Source organism: Mobula hypostoma, chromosome 16 (genome assembly GCF_963921235.1).
Source record: "Mobula hypostoma chromosome 16, sMobHyp1.1, whole genome shotgun sequence".
Taxonomy (NCBI): Eukaryota; Metazoa; Chordata; class Chondrichthyes; order Myliobatiformes; family Myliobatidae; genus Mobula; species Mobula hypostoma.
Window position 1 is genome coordinate 23,309,789 of NC_086112.1, and position 13,624 is coordinate 23,323,412.

General features: G+C 40.9%; 1 protein-coding gene across 5 annotated transcripts in view; it reads right to left on the reverse strand.

The window, feature by feature from the left end:
• Positions 1–13,624, reverse strand: part of epb41l4a (erythrocyte membrane protein band 4.1 like 4A) — a 236,026-nt gene that overhangs the window by 14,289 nt on the left and 208,113 nt on the right. For all 5 annotated transcript variants that reach the window (XM_063069160.1, XM_063069159.1, XM_063069158.1 and 2 more), the window contains 2 exons: positions 11,598–11,717; positions 10,749–10,796 (listed from right to left, as the gene is read on the reverse strand). In XM_063069160.1, coding sequence (XP_062925230.1) covers positions 10,749–10,796; positions 11,598–11,717 — 168 coding nt within the window. The remainder of the gene's footprint in view (positions 1–10,748; positions 10,797–11,597; positions 11,718–13,624) is intronic.

A 13,624-nucleotide genomic window follows, 5' to 3' on the forward strand; every position in this document is an offset into this window, starting at 1 on the left:
TTTGCGTAATATTTCCTCACAAGACCCCATTCCAGGAATTTATCAGGTACACTATCACTGCTCCCCCTCAATCCACATCCAAGGAGGCCATCATGTACTTAATATTCTAGATCTGGTGTCCTTTATCGAGAGCACATGGCTCTCAGGGACTTGGGCTATATTTTTTCTGTCCATATGTTTCCTGCTATATTTGCCTTGTGCTATGTGTGACTGCTGGTGCTGTGTTATGCACCTTGACCCTGGAGGGACGCTGCTTCATTTAGTTGTATTCATGAGTATTCACGTATAGATGAGTGATAATTAAACTTGAATTTGACTAGGAACAGAGTGGATGGGTAGAACCTGGGCATGATCCTGCAGCTATTAGAGCCACAAACCCAACAACTTCCATTCTAACTTCCAGCCTCCCCATTCCCAAGGTGAACATAAGGAGATAAAGCAGCAATGCAGATCCACATGCCCTCAGCTTCTCTACACTATAATAAGATGATAGGTGATCTTTTATCTTAGCATTATTCTCCTGTATAAACTCCACGTTCCTCAAATCCCTCAAAAGTCCAAACATCTATTAAATTCTGAATTGAATATGCTCAATGACTGAATGTTTTGGGTAGCAAATTCCATTTTTTCTCATCTCTGTCTTGAATAGCTGATATCCTATTTTGAGACAAATGCTGTAAGTACTCAACAGAACACTCAGCATTTATGAAGAAAACGAGAACACCAGCAGAGGCATCATTCCGGTAAAAATTTAAGTAAAAATACCTTCCATTCTTTGAAATTCAAGACAGCATAGCTTGTTTGCTTAATCTTTCCTCATAGGAGAATACCCTATTCCAGGAATTTATCAGGTAGGCTATCACTACTCTCCCTCAATCACTAGTTTATTCTTCCATACACAGAGAGGCCACTGCGTACACAATATTTCAGATCTGGTGTCCTAATCACATCCTCTGTTGGAAGTGTATCCCTCTGTGCTGGGAAGATAATATCTGGAAACAATATATCAACACTTATTTTCTTGCCTGTTCTCATTCATCCTCTTATATTTGCCTGTACAGGCAGATCAATTGTGATTAAAGAGCCATCACCACTTTCTTGCAAGACACCCGCATTATATCTGGATCCCAAAAGAGGGAATTTGTAGAATGCCTACAAAATGGCATTTTAGAACAGCTCATGGTTAGCCCACGAGGGAATCAGCTTTTTAGGATTGGGTGTTGTGCAATGAACTGGAATTGATTACAGCGTTTAAGGTAAAGGAACCCTTAGGGGAAAGTGATCATATTATGATCAAATTCACCCTGTAATTTGAGAAGGAGAAGCTAAAGTGAGATGTGTCAATATTACAGTGGAGTAAAGAGAGAGGAGCTGACCAAAACAGATTGTAAAGGGAACACTAGCAGAGATGACAGCAGAGCAGCAATGGCTGTAGTTTCCGGGAGCAATTCAGAAGGCATAGGATAAACACATCCCAAGAAGAAGTAATATCCTAAAGGCAGAATAATGCAACCATGGCTGACACGGGAAGTCAAAGCCAACAGAGAGAGAGCATATAATAGAGCAAAACTTAATGGGAAGTTAGAAGATTGGAAAGCTTTTAAAAACCAACAGAAGGCAACTAAAAAAGTCAATAAAAATGTAATGATAGAACACAAAAATAAGCTAGCCAATAATATTAAAGAGGATACCAAAAGTTTCTTTAGATACATAAAGTGTTAAAGAGAGGCAAGAGTGGATATTGGACCACTGGAAAACAATGGACCGCTGGAACTAGGTACCACAGTCTCAAAATAAGAGGACAGATAAGAAGAAATGTTTTCACCTTGAAGATGATGAACCTTTAGACTTTCCCGTAGTGAAAAGGTCTGTAAAGACTCAAATGATGAGTATATTCAAGACAGAGATAGACTCCCTGGAAAATTAAAAATTATTTGATTTGTTGCTGATCTAGATCAGGGGTCCCCAACCTTTTTTGCACTGCGGACCGATTGAATATTGACAATATTCTTGAGGACCGGCTGACCGGGCGGGGAGGGGCGGTGTTCGAGTACGGGTAAACTCACCTCAACACGTCTTTTACAGTTAGGGTTGCCAACTTTCTCACTCCCAAATAAGGGACAAAAGTAGCAATCAAATCCTGGGACATTTTACCCCAGGAAAGACTACCATGACCATGAAGCCTTGCGCGGGCACCTGTGTGCGCATGCGTGACGTGCGCATGCGCGTATGTGCCGAATTTTTTTCCCACAAGTCGGTTTTGCCTTCATCTTCCCGACTATACTGTACATACATTATTTCTACTTTATATAGGCTGTGTATTTATCATATCATTCCTGCTTTTACTGTGTGTAAGTGTTATTTATTTTCGGTTTTGTGTGTTATTTGGTATGATTTGGTAGGTTATTTTTTGGGTCTGGGAAAGCTCAAAAATTTTTCCCATATAAATTAATGGTAATTGCTTCTTCGCTTCATGCCATTTCAGCACGAAAGGTTTCATAGAAATGCTCTACCTTAGCGGGGGAAATACGGGACAAACCAATTTAGACCAATAATCGGGATTTCCCGGCAAATACAGGACAGTTGGCAACCCTATGTTCAAGTTCAACAGTGCGTGACAGGGAATGAGGAAAGGTGCAGCTGACTCATATCGTTTCCTCACGGTCTGGTACTGGTCCGCGGCCCGGTAGTTGGGGACCGCTGATAGATCACACGATGTGCTTCCAAGCCCATCAAACCTGCACACGTGGGGTAAGGCAGAGTCATCTGCATGCCCACTGTGCTCCAAGCGAGGAACCCTGGAGCACATCCTCAGCAGCTGTGCAAGGGCACTTGGTGAGGGATGGTACAGGTGGAGGCATGATCAGGTCCTGAAGACCATCGCTGAAGCCGTCAGCGCAGGAGTTGAGTGGACGAAGCGGTCCCGACCCTCCAAGCAGACCATTGCCTTTGTCAGAGCTGGGGAGCAGCCAATACCTGCCAAAAGAACATCTGCAGGCATTCTGACCTCTGCAAGGGACTGGCAGCTGTTGGTGGACCTCAAAGGGCAGCTGAAGTTCCCCAACCATATCGCAGCCACCACCCTGCGATCAGACATTGTCCTACTGTCTGAGTCAACTAAGCAAGTGGTGCTGCTGGAGCTGACAGTCCCATGGGAAGATAGCTTGGAGGAGGCCTTTGAAAGGAAGCTCTCCAAGTACGCAGGACTGGTCAGCAACTGTTAGCAGGCTGGATGGAGAGTGAGGTGTCTCCCAGTGGAGGTTGGTTGTAGAGGATTTGTAGCCCGTTCTTTAGTTAAAGCCTTCGGCATTTTGGCATTGAGGGAGAGAGGAAGAGGAGAGCCATCCGCAGTACCACCGATGCAGCTGAGAGGGCCTCAAGATGGCTGTGGCTCAAAAGAGGGAAGCCATGGAGTCATAAGAAGCTAGCCATCTGGACACAAGCTGGGGTTTGATCAGCCCCAGCTGGGTCACCTGGAGGAGGTTGTATGATGTTGAAAGACTCGAAACACCCGAAACACCCGATGATTCCAGGAATATCACTGAAGATGTGTCCAGAAGCATCAGTAGATGTATGTACACAGCATCCTTGCCACCCTCTTTATATTAAAAACTCTATTCAGCTAGCTATTGTATGTGTCATTTAAGAGATTAAAAAACATGCTGCATTATGCTGAGAAATAACCACAGAGTGCCTTTGTACTTCACAATGAATATACCATTTCCCAATTTTAATTGCTTGACCTTAATTTTATAATTCACTTTTTGTGAAATAATAAGCTTGATTTGCATTAACAATGTTATCACTTGATTGTTACGTGTTGAAATGATTCAGCTTCTTCCAAAAATTAAAATCTGTTCACAGCAGATTTCATTATTAGATCATGGGCAGTTTAGTTCTCCTTTGAACTAAATTGTGATTTAACCTCTTCAGCTCATTGGATGATTGCATTTCTTACCTTAATGGCTAGAAGATCCATTTTGCTGAATTGGAAAGAGATTAACCCTCCTACTATATTTCACTGGTTTTCACCAACTATGTTGTGTTTAAATTTGGAAGAAATTAGAAGTGTGGTTTATGACCCTTCCATTAAATTTGAAAAAACTTGGAGGCCATTTATTCAGCATTTTCATATGATGTAATTTGACCATTTCCAAACTTATTTTACTTCTCTGTAGTGTTGGTTGAGCGGAACGGAGTCGTCAACACCAAGGTTTTCTTTTCTCCCATTTTTTACGATGTTAAAACAGCCCAGGTCTTTTTAGGAAGAAGTACAGTCGACGTCTCGGCCCGAAACATCAACTGTACCTCTTCCGAGAGATGCTGCCCGGACTGCTGCGTTCACCAGCAACTTTGATGTGTGTTGCTTGAATTTCCAGCATCTGCAGAATTCCTCGTGTCCAAGTCTCTTTTTTAGTTTAGTTGATTAATTCTGTTTAGATAAGTTTTTTTTTTGAGGGTTTTTTTTTATTATTAATTTTTTCTTTTTTCATGATTTTTGTCCAGATATTTTTTTTGTTCTGCTTTATTCATTGGTATCCTATATGATTGGGAGTTTTGTCAATTAAGTACTATTTGGTTCTATGATTACTCATGTTAAGTATAACAATGTATTCCCAATAACTTTGTACTATTATTATGTTATGTTTATATTTTATGAAACTAATAAAAAGATTGAAGAAAGAAAGAAAAAGAACTAAATTGTGAATTGATCAGCATATCTTTACGGATTATGCTATAAAGTTAACTACATTTTAACATTGCTTTCCACATGGCGTGTACATTACATTCTTCCAGTTAGTTTTACATATAGAGATAAAAGACATGGGTAGCCTTCACTTGAAGCAAAATTAGAAATGGATGTTCTGTGCATTAATGTGCACAAACATCAGTTAACCTGTTTTTATTTTAATATTATTATAATTAATTTTTCAATCCAGAATTCCAATGCAAATTGTTGATGTAAACTAATCGGTGGTTAATCGATCTTGTCCCAAATCTGAAATCTTAATGTCCATATCTGAGAAGCAGAGGATATATCAAGAGACTGTAGAAATATGTGATTGTGATCGTAAGCAGGAAAAGAGACAAGTTCAACAAAATCATTGGGAAGGTTCTCAACCACCTTTCCCAGCTTTGAGGCACAGTTTAGATTCCATGCACACAGAGGCACAGTATGTGCGATCTTCACCATGCAACAACTCTCAGAAAACCGTAGGGAGGAGCAGCAAATGCACAAGGCATAGTCACTAAAGCTTTTGATTCCATCAGGTAGAATGGGCTGTATAACAATCTCCTCAAATTCAGCTCGCCACAGAAACTCTTAACCATTTTACCTTGGTTTCTTATCAGCATGCAAACAAGATTCCTAATCAATGGATCTATGACAGCACCAATTTCAGTGAAGAACTATGACAATCAAAGCTGTAGCTTTGCCCTACAGTATTCTCAGTCTATCTTACTGCAATTTTATAGCTCGCTTCCAACAAACTTCCCATAGGATTGCAGTTAATCTTCTAAAATAATGAAAGGTTGTTCAGACTGTCCCACCTACACTCCAGAACCAAGATCACCTAGTATTTGTGCTGCAATATGCATACAATATCTGCATTTGCACATGCTCAGAATTCCTAGCCATTTATTCATTTAAGCATACATTAAGATAGGCTTGATATTCAACATCCACAAGAAAAAGATACTTTCCCACTCTGCCCCTTCTGCACAACACCCCACTCTGCTGGCTTACTTAATAAAATTATTACCTTCTCATGGTTTAGCTTTTCCTATGCTTGCTTATAACTTTTGTAATCACCTATATGTGTGTAAGTGTGGTACATTGTTCAGTGAATTTTCAGTAATTGTAGTATAGTTGCTGTAATTTTTTAGACGTTTCTCTGCAACCTTGTTACGCCAATGAAATCTGACAATTTCACAGGTTATCTGTTATCAGTGGAATGTCGTTATCTGTCTTGCTTGTATAAAATCACAACTTTGTGTGACGATATCCTAAGTTATTCATTATGGACCGTGCTTTTAAAAAGAGAGAGACAGCGTGCAGCTGTACAGCACAAACAACATGTATAGAGAGGGAGAGAGGGAGAGAGGGAGAGAGGGAGAGAGGGAGAGAGGGAGAGAGGGAGAGAGGGAGAGAGGGAGAGAGGGAGAGAGGGAGAGAGGGAGAGAGGGAGAGAGGGAGAGAGGGAGAGAGGGAGAGAGAGAGAGAGAGAGAGAGAGAGAGAGAGAGAGAGAGAGAGAGAGAGAGAGAGAGAGAGAGAGAGAGACGGACGAAGACTGCTCACAGTTGTTTGGGATTTCTGCAAGGACACTGCCAGCTTCTGAGTTCCTACAGAGAGAGAAGAGAGGAGCTACTTGATGGACAACTGGTGTCCAGCACAACAGTACTTAAACCAGCGTAATTGCTTGTTTCACAGGACACGCAGATGCACTAAGGTGTGGTGAAGTTACCACTATTCTGTTCAGGTGCCCACGAGTGTGGGACTGAGAATCGATTGAGGGGGATCGATCTGTGATTATTAGTGCGTGAAAGAGCGACCCTATGGAGTCTACCGGTGTGTCTAACCTTTGCCTGGGTTGGTAGACTATCACTAAGTTGGTCAAGTTTGGCTAATTTGGAAGTTTCGGAGGACAACAGGAAGAATCGATGGCATCGGCTTACTCGGACAACCACAACACCTCTCTCTCTCTCCATCACTACTCAACTCAATTCCCACGAACTGAACTGATTTCATTACCCATCATCGTAAGACTGTATCCATTTATCCCCTAGGCTTGAAGAAGCTTGGTTTTTATATTTCCACACTTATATATGCATGAACTTTGCTAACCTGTTTGATATATCTGAATTTATATTACTGTATTGCGTAGTTACTAATAAATAGCATTCGTTAACAGCAATACCAGACCCCAAGGTGTTTTCCATTTCTACTGGTTCTTTAACCTGTCACGGGCTACGTGACATTTGTTCCTTGCTTTTCTGGCTTTTTTTGTTGTTTTTTGGTTCTTCCTCTTCCTTAAAGTAAAGTTGGTTACCATTATTTCATTGTTCTGAACACCTAATAAAATGGTTGTAACCACCAAATTTTATGCTTCATTCTTGACTTCTCAAGTTCAAGTTTATTATCATCTGACTATACACTTGTACAACCAAATGAAACAACAATCCTCCAGACCACAGTGCACCCACAAAACATATAATCATACAAAACATAAAACAAAATATTTCCAGAAAACAGATTAATAAAAAGCAACACACACAAGATGCTGGAGGAATTCAGCAGGTCAGGCAGCATCAGCATCTATGGAAATGAATAAACATTCAACATTTCGGCCCAAGACCCTTCTTCAGGACTGGAACAGAAGGAGGAAGATAAAAAGGTGGGGGGAGGGGAAGGAGGATTGGTGAAGTGAGGTAGAGGAATGACACTGATAAGAATCTATAGGAAAAAAGGAAGGAGGAGAGAAACCGGGAGGATGTGACAGACAGGTAGGAAAAGGTAAGAGGCCAGAGTGAGGAATGGGAGGAGGAGGGTATTTTTTTTAACCAAAAGGAGAAACTGATATTTATGCCATCAAACTAGAGGCTACCCAGACAGAATATAAGGTGTTGCTCCTCCACATCCTTGATGAAATTCACCACTGCCTTCAATTGGTCAATTAAGAAAAAAAGATGTTTGAAGCTAATATCTCAGATATAGCAAAAAAAGCTTGTTGTTTACTGGGCAGTATCTGAGACTGGGAATACCTATATAAGCACCTCAAGGCACTTGACGAGTACCACCAATGGTGTCTCCATTAAATCATCCAGATGCACTGGAACCATAAGCAATCTCTCGTCTATATATTTACATATTTCCTCATAACATAAAGTGGGCCATTTATCCCATTGAGTTTATGCTAGCTCACAAAACAATTCCCATTCTCTACCACTTTTCCTCACTGCCTTCAATTGGTCAATTAAGAAAAAAAGATGTTTGAAGCTAATATCTCAGATATAGCAAAAAAAGCGAGACTTTCCTCGTTTTCCCAAGCTACTTCAAATTCTCCCATTTAACTATACACGAGGTACTATTTAAGGTGGCCTATTAACTACCCCAGTCTGAACGGCTTTGGGATATGGAAGGAAACTAGAGTATCCAGAGGAAACCATCATGGTTATAGGGAAAACATGCAAAGTCTCCACAGGCGGCTGCAGAGATCAAGATTGAACCTGGGCCACTGGTTCTGTTAGGCAGTAACTTTACTAGCTTTGCTGCTGCACCACTCCAACATGTAGACCAACACATCCAGTAATGAAACTCTAACTACACTAAACTGGCTCCATTCAGCAGGCCATGTTGAGAGCATGCTTGGCTAGACTCGTGAAGCAGTCAATGCCAAATTCCATCATGAGACAAGATTACCATTTGAACAGAGATCCAAATTGTGCTAAATGCCTTCTCACAAAATCACAGCATCCTAACTAACTCTTGGGAATTCCTGTCAATGAACACTTGAGAAAGACCAGTTTAGATGATACAGGAGTCCCCCGCTTTTCAAATGTTCGCTTTATGAAACCTCACTGTTACGAAAGACCTACATTAGTACCCTGTTTTCGCTAACAGAAGGTGTTTTCACTGTTACGAAAAAGATCAGCACGCGATAAAAGGCAGCGCACGCCCCGAGCAGTCACTCTCCCCCTGATTCGGAGCGGCATTCTCGCTGGCATTGCTTAAACACGTGCCTGTGAGCAGCCATTTGCAAGATGGGTTCTATGGTATCGGAAAAGCCTGAAAGAACTCGTAAGGGTGTTACACTTAGCCTAAAACTAGACATAATTAAGCGTTTCGATCGTGGTGAATGAAGTAAGGACTCTGAGTTTGGGTTCTGGAAGTTGACGAAGATGATGTTGAAGAGGTTTTGGCATCCCATGACCAAGAACTGATAGATGAAGAGCTGATGCAATTGGAACAGGAAAGGATAACAATCGAAACGGAATGAGTAATGATAAAGTGTGACTTTAATTTTGAAAGGGTATGTCGGTTTAGGGGATATTTGCAGGATGGTTTGAGTGCTTACAAACAACTGTATGATAGAAAAATGCGCGAGGCTCAGCAGTCAAGCAAGCCTTCCACATCAGCCACAGCAGACAGTGAACTTCGACCTTCGACATCGAGGCGGGCAGTCATAGAAGAAGATGAGCCGCCTGCTCTAATGGAAACAGATGACAATGAGATGACACCCCAGTGTCCCACCACCCCAACACCCAGGCTGCGGACATATACCGATTCGCGGAGAATGCAGCAGTAGCCGGGAGACACACAGCACATCTTTAAGAAAAAGCCGAAATAAACATGCTAATTAATTAGGTGCCACCTGACACATAATTGTCAGCCCAGATCAGAGGCGATGCAATCGGCAATCGGCACTGATCTGGGCCGACAATTACGTGCCGAGTGGCACCTAATTAATTAGCATGTTTATTTTGGCTTTTTTTCTTAAAGATGTGCTGGGTGCCTCCTGGCTACTGCTGCATGCTTTGCAGATCAGTATCCATTCGCTGCCCGGAGGGTGGGGGCCACTGCACCACCCAAACTCTGACGACTCAGTCTAACACACCACCATCAGTGTGCTCCGCGCTTTCCCAATTCCCATAAGTGATACTACACTGTACATACATTATTTCTACTTTATATCGGCTGTGTATTTTTACGTATTATTTGGTATGATTTGGCAGCCTCATAGCTTAAAGGTTACTGGACAGCGTTTGCGCCATGTTTTTGCCGATGGCGCTTACGTGAGATTTTCGCTACGGAGAACAGTTCAGGCAATGATTGTGGAAAAGTATTTCTACTTTATATAAGCTATGTATTTTTCATATCATTCCTGCTTTTACTATATGTTACTGTTATTTTAGGTTTTATGTGTTATTTGGCATGATTTGGTAGGTTATTTTTGGGTCTGCGAATGCTCACAAAATTTTCCCATATAAATAAACGGTAATTGCTTCTTCGCTTTATGACATTCCGGCTTCCGAACCGTTTTGGATGGCGGGGAAACCTGTATTGAGAACTTCAAGTCCATTCAATGAGAATGGCTAAGCTGACAAGCCAGGCTATGCAGCACAAAGAGTACACCACTTCACAAGCTGTCCACCCATCCCATCAGGTACCTCTTGCCTCATCTGTCAATGAGCATGCAGTTCCCATATTGTCCTCAACAATCACCCGAGAATGCAAAAAAGGGGAATAGAAGCAAGTCACTTCATTCTTGAGAGGCCTCCTAAGACAATGGCTTTCTGCCAGATATTGCATAGCAGGAAGTTCAAATGAGGCAGAATAACTTATATGGGCAGTTGTAGTGGAAGAAAAATTAACAGAATTTATGATCTTCCTTCAGCATATGTTGAAAAAAAAGCTTGCAAATGGTAACTATAAAGTATGAAGACACAAAGATGTTACCTTTTTTGTATAAGTCAGTGAAGTGCCCATAGAGTTCTGGTGAATACACAAGAAACATTAAACCTATTTCTCTTTGCACAGATACTGCCTGACCTGCTAAATTCATCATATCATGTTTTTATCTGAGATTTCTAGCACCTGCAGTTTTTGATCTTCCATTTGATTTTGAGTGCCTGGCAAAAGGGGTTCAGAAGACTCTTGAAAAGATGTTCTACGTTAGCAAAGAATTATCCTTATAAGACAAAAACTTGTAAAAATAAAATTTCATCTTTCCAGTAAGTTCAGACTCACTGAATGTGTTTCCATAATTCTTCCTTTGCCTGTACGTCTGGGCTCCTCCTACAAAAATAATTAATAAAATTGGATAATGTTAACCAATTAAATCCCAAAAGTAAACAGCCCTAAAATCCTCAAAGGAGGTCAAATTGCGTTTAATAAATAGTGTTTTAATGTTTCTACGTGAGCTATATTAAAGTGTTTTAAATTTCCACAATAAAATTATGTATGTTTGTGAAATCCTATTTTAAAAGAAGTGCTTTAAATTTCATTAACCTATTAAATACTTCTGATTTTAGTGGATTACTAATAAACCTCAGTGCAGTCTCTCTCCCTTCATGGTGGCCTTTCTCACAATGATATTCCCTCAATATTTCAAACTGATGAGTACAAATATTAATGCATTCAATGATAATGAAAAAAAGTGTAGGTTTCTAAGTAGGTTTCTACATCAGCTGATGTAAATTGTACTGCATTCACCCATTTCATTTCTAATTAAGTCCATAATCTTCCTGCTTTCCATAATAATTCTAAATGATAAATTTTGGAAATTTCATTTGTTCCTATTGGACTTCATTAGGTAGTACATATTGGAAATGAATCAGCCATCATACAGAAAAAAACAAAAGGATGATTGAAGCACGAATCAGAGTAAGTTTATCTTGATGCAGATGGATCTGTTTTTAATTAAGGGAAATACAAAGGCATAATGCTCTGGGTAGAATAAAATGAGCATTATTTTGCATTTGGCTACAGGAAATTTGAGCTGACTTTTCATGCATCAATACTTAATACACCATAAATCATTTATTACTACAAGTTCTTCAGATTAATTTTTAAATTCACTGGTAGTTGAACACATACGATCGTGATCTGTGCTTTGAACGTCTGTTGTTGGGGTCAGTTAATGATCTTTCTTTTTGCCGTCTCAGCACTTGTTCCCATTGAGGAGCTGAGTCCACCATCTCATTCTCTTGACGTGACCTTGAAAAGTAAACACAAAAATGAAAAGAGCAAGAGTATGTGAAACTAGCACCAATCAAAAACGCAACCATTGTCATAACACAAAAATGTGTTGTTCTGAGTTTAAACAAAGCAATGTGGCCACCTGCTGGACACCGTGTAATAACACACAGGTAAGGCAAGACAACCTCTGAAGCAGTGCAGTCAGCTCCAAGCACCAGCCCCTCGGATGGAAATAATGCCTTGCAGAGTTCAGTATAAATGCACAGGCATAATCCCTCAGCCTTCAAAGGTTAAACTGCAAGAACAGATTACAAAACTAGATATACCCCCACCAATATTGAGAAAGTTAAAGGAAGACTTTGGTAGTAAATTTATTATCAAAGTACATATACGTCACCGTATACAACCCTGAGACTCATTTTCTTGTGGGCATTCACAGTAAGTTCAAGAAACACAATAGAGTCAATGAAAGATCGCACACAACAGGACAAGCAAACAACTGTGCAAAAGACAGTGGATGTAAGTGCGACTGGATGATAGTCATTGCGCCAGATAGCCACGTTCTTCTTAGGCACTGGTAAAATTAAATCCTGCTCGAAGCAGGTGGGTGCCTCAGACTGCCAAAGTGAAAGGTTAAAGATATTGGTGAAGACTTTGGGCCAGATGTTTTCCATAGATACACCCTTCTTAAGGATCGCTCACGTCAGCATCAGAGACTGAAATTACAGGGTCATCAGGGGCTGTGGGAGTTCATGAAGATGCCTCCAGATTTTAACAGTCAAAGCAAGCATTAAAGGCATCAAGCTCATCTGGGGGCAAAACCATATTATTACCTAGGCTGCTTGGTTTTACTTTGAAGGAGGTGATGATATTCAAACCCTGCCACAACTGTTGAGCATCCTTCAATGATTCAAGTTTAGACCAGAATTACCACTTCACACAAGAGATGGCTTTCCAGAGATCATACGTGGACCTTTTGTATTTTACTTGGTCACCAGACTTGAATGCCACTGATCTGGCCATCAGCAGATTGCAGTTCTCATGGTTCATCCAGAGCTCCTAATTGGGGAAGACTCTGAATGATATTTTGGGGACACACTTGTCACTGACTGTTTTTATAAAAATCTGTGACAACTGTGGTGTATTTGTTCAGATCCTCTGACGAGTCCTTGAACAGGGCTTAGTCCGCCAACTCAAAGCAATCCCATAGCTGCTTTTTTGCCTCTTGTGACCACCCCTTCATTGTCCTGGAGCTTTGTTCTTTAGCCTCTGTCTCTATGCTAGTAGGAGGAGGGCAGACAAATGATCAGATTTCCCAAAATGTAGTCTAGAGATCGAATGGTTGGCATTCTTTATGGTAGTATAGCAGTGATTGAGTGTGTTGGGACTCCAGGTGCTTTAGATGATATGTTGATGATAATTGGGCAGAAGGTTGTTCAAAAAGCTTAACTGAAGTCCCTGACAATGATTTAAAAGGTATTGAAGTGGACTGTTTTGTGTTTGCTGATGGCTGCACTCAGTAATTTGAATGTCTGCTTCGCATCAGCCTTTGGAGGCATGTAAACTACAGTCAGGATCACATAGAAGAATTCTCTTGGTAAGTAGACTGGTCAGGATTTAAGCATCAGATGTTCCAGGTCCGGGGAATAAGACTGTGACAAGACCATGGCATCCAAGCACCACAAAGGGTTTATTCTGAAACACAGACCCCCATCTTTTACCTTTACCAAATCAGAGGTCTGGACCATTCTGTGTATCAAGAAGCTCTTGGGTCTGACCACTAAATCCAGTGTGTCTAGAGTGAGCTACGTCTCCATGAAACACAGACTGCAGCAATACCTCATTTCTCTCTGATACAGCAATCTTGCCCTTAGTCCTCAATCATGTTTTTCCAGTGACTGTACATTTGCTAACATGATAGTGGG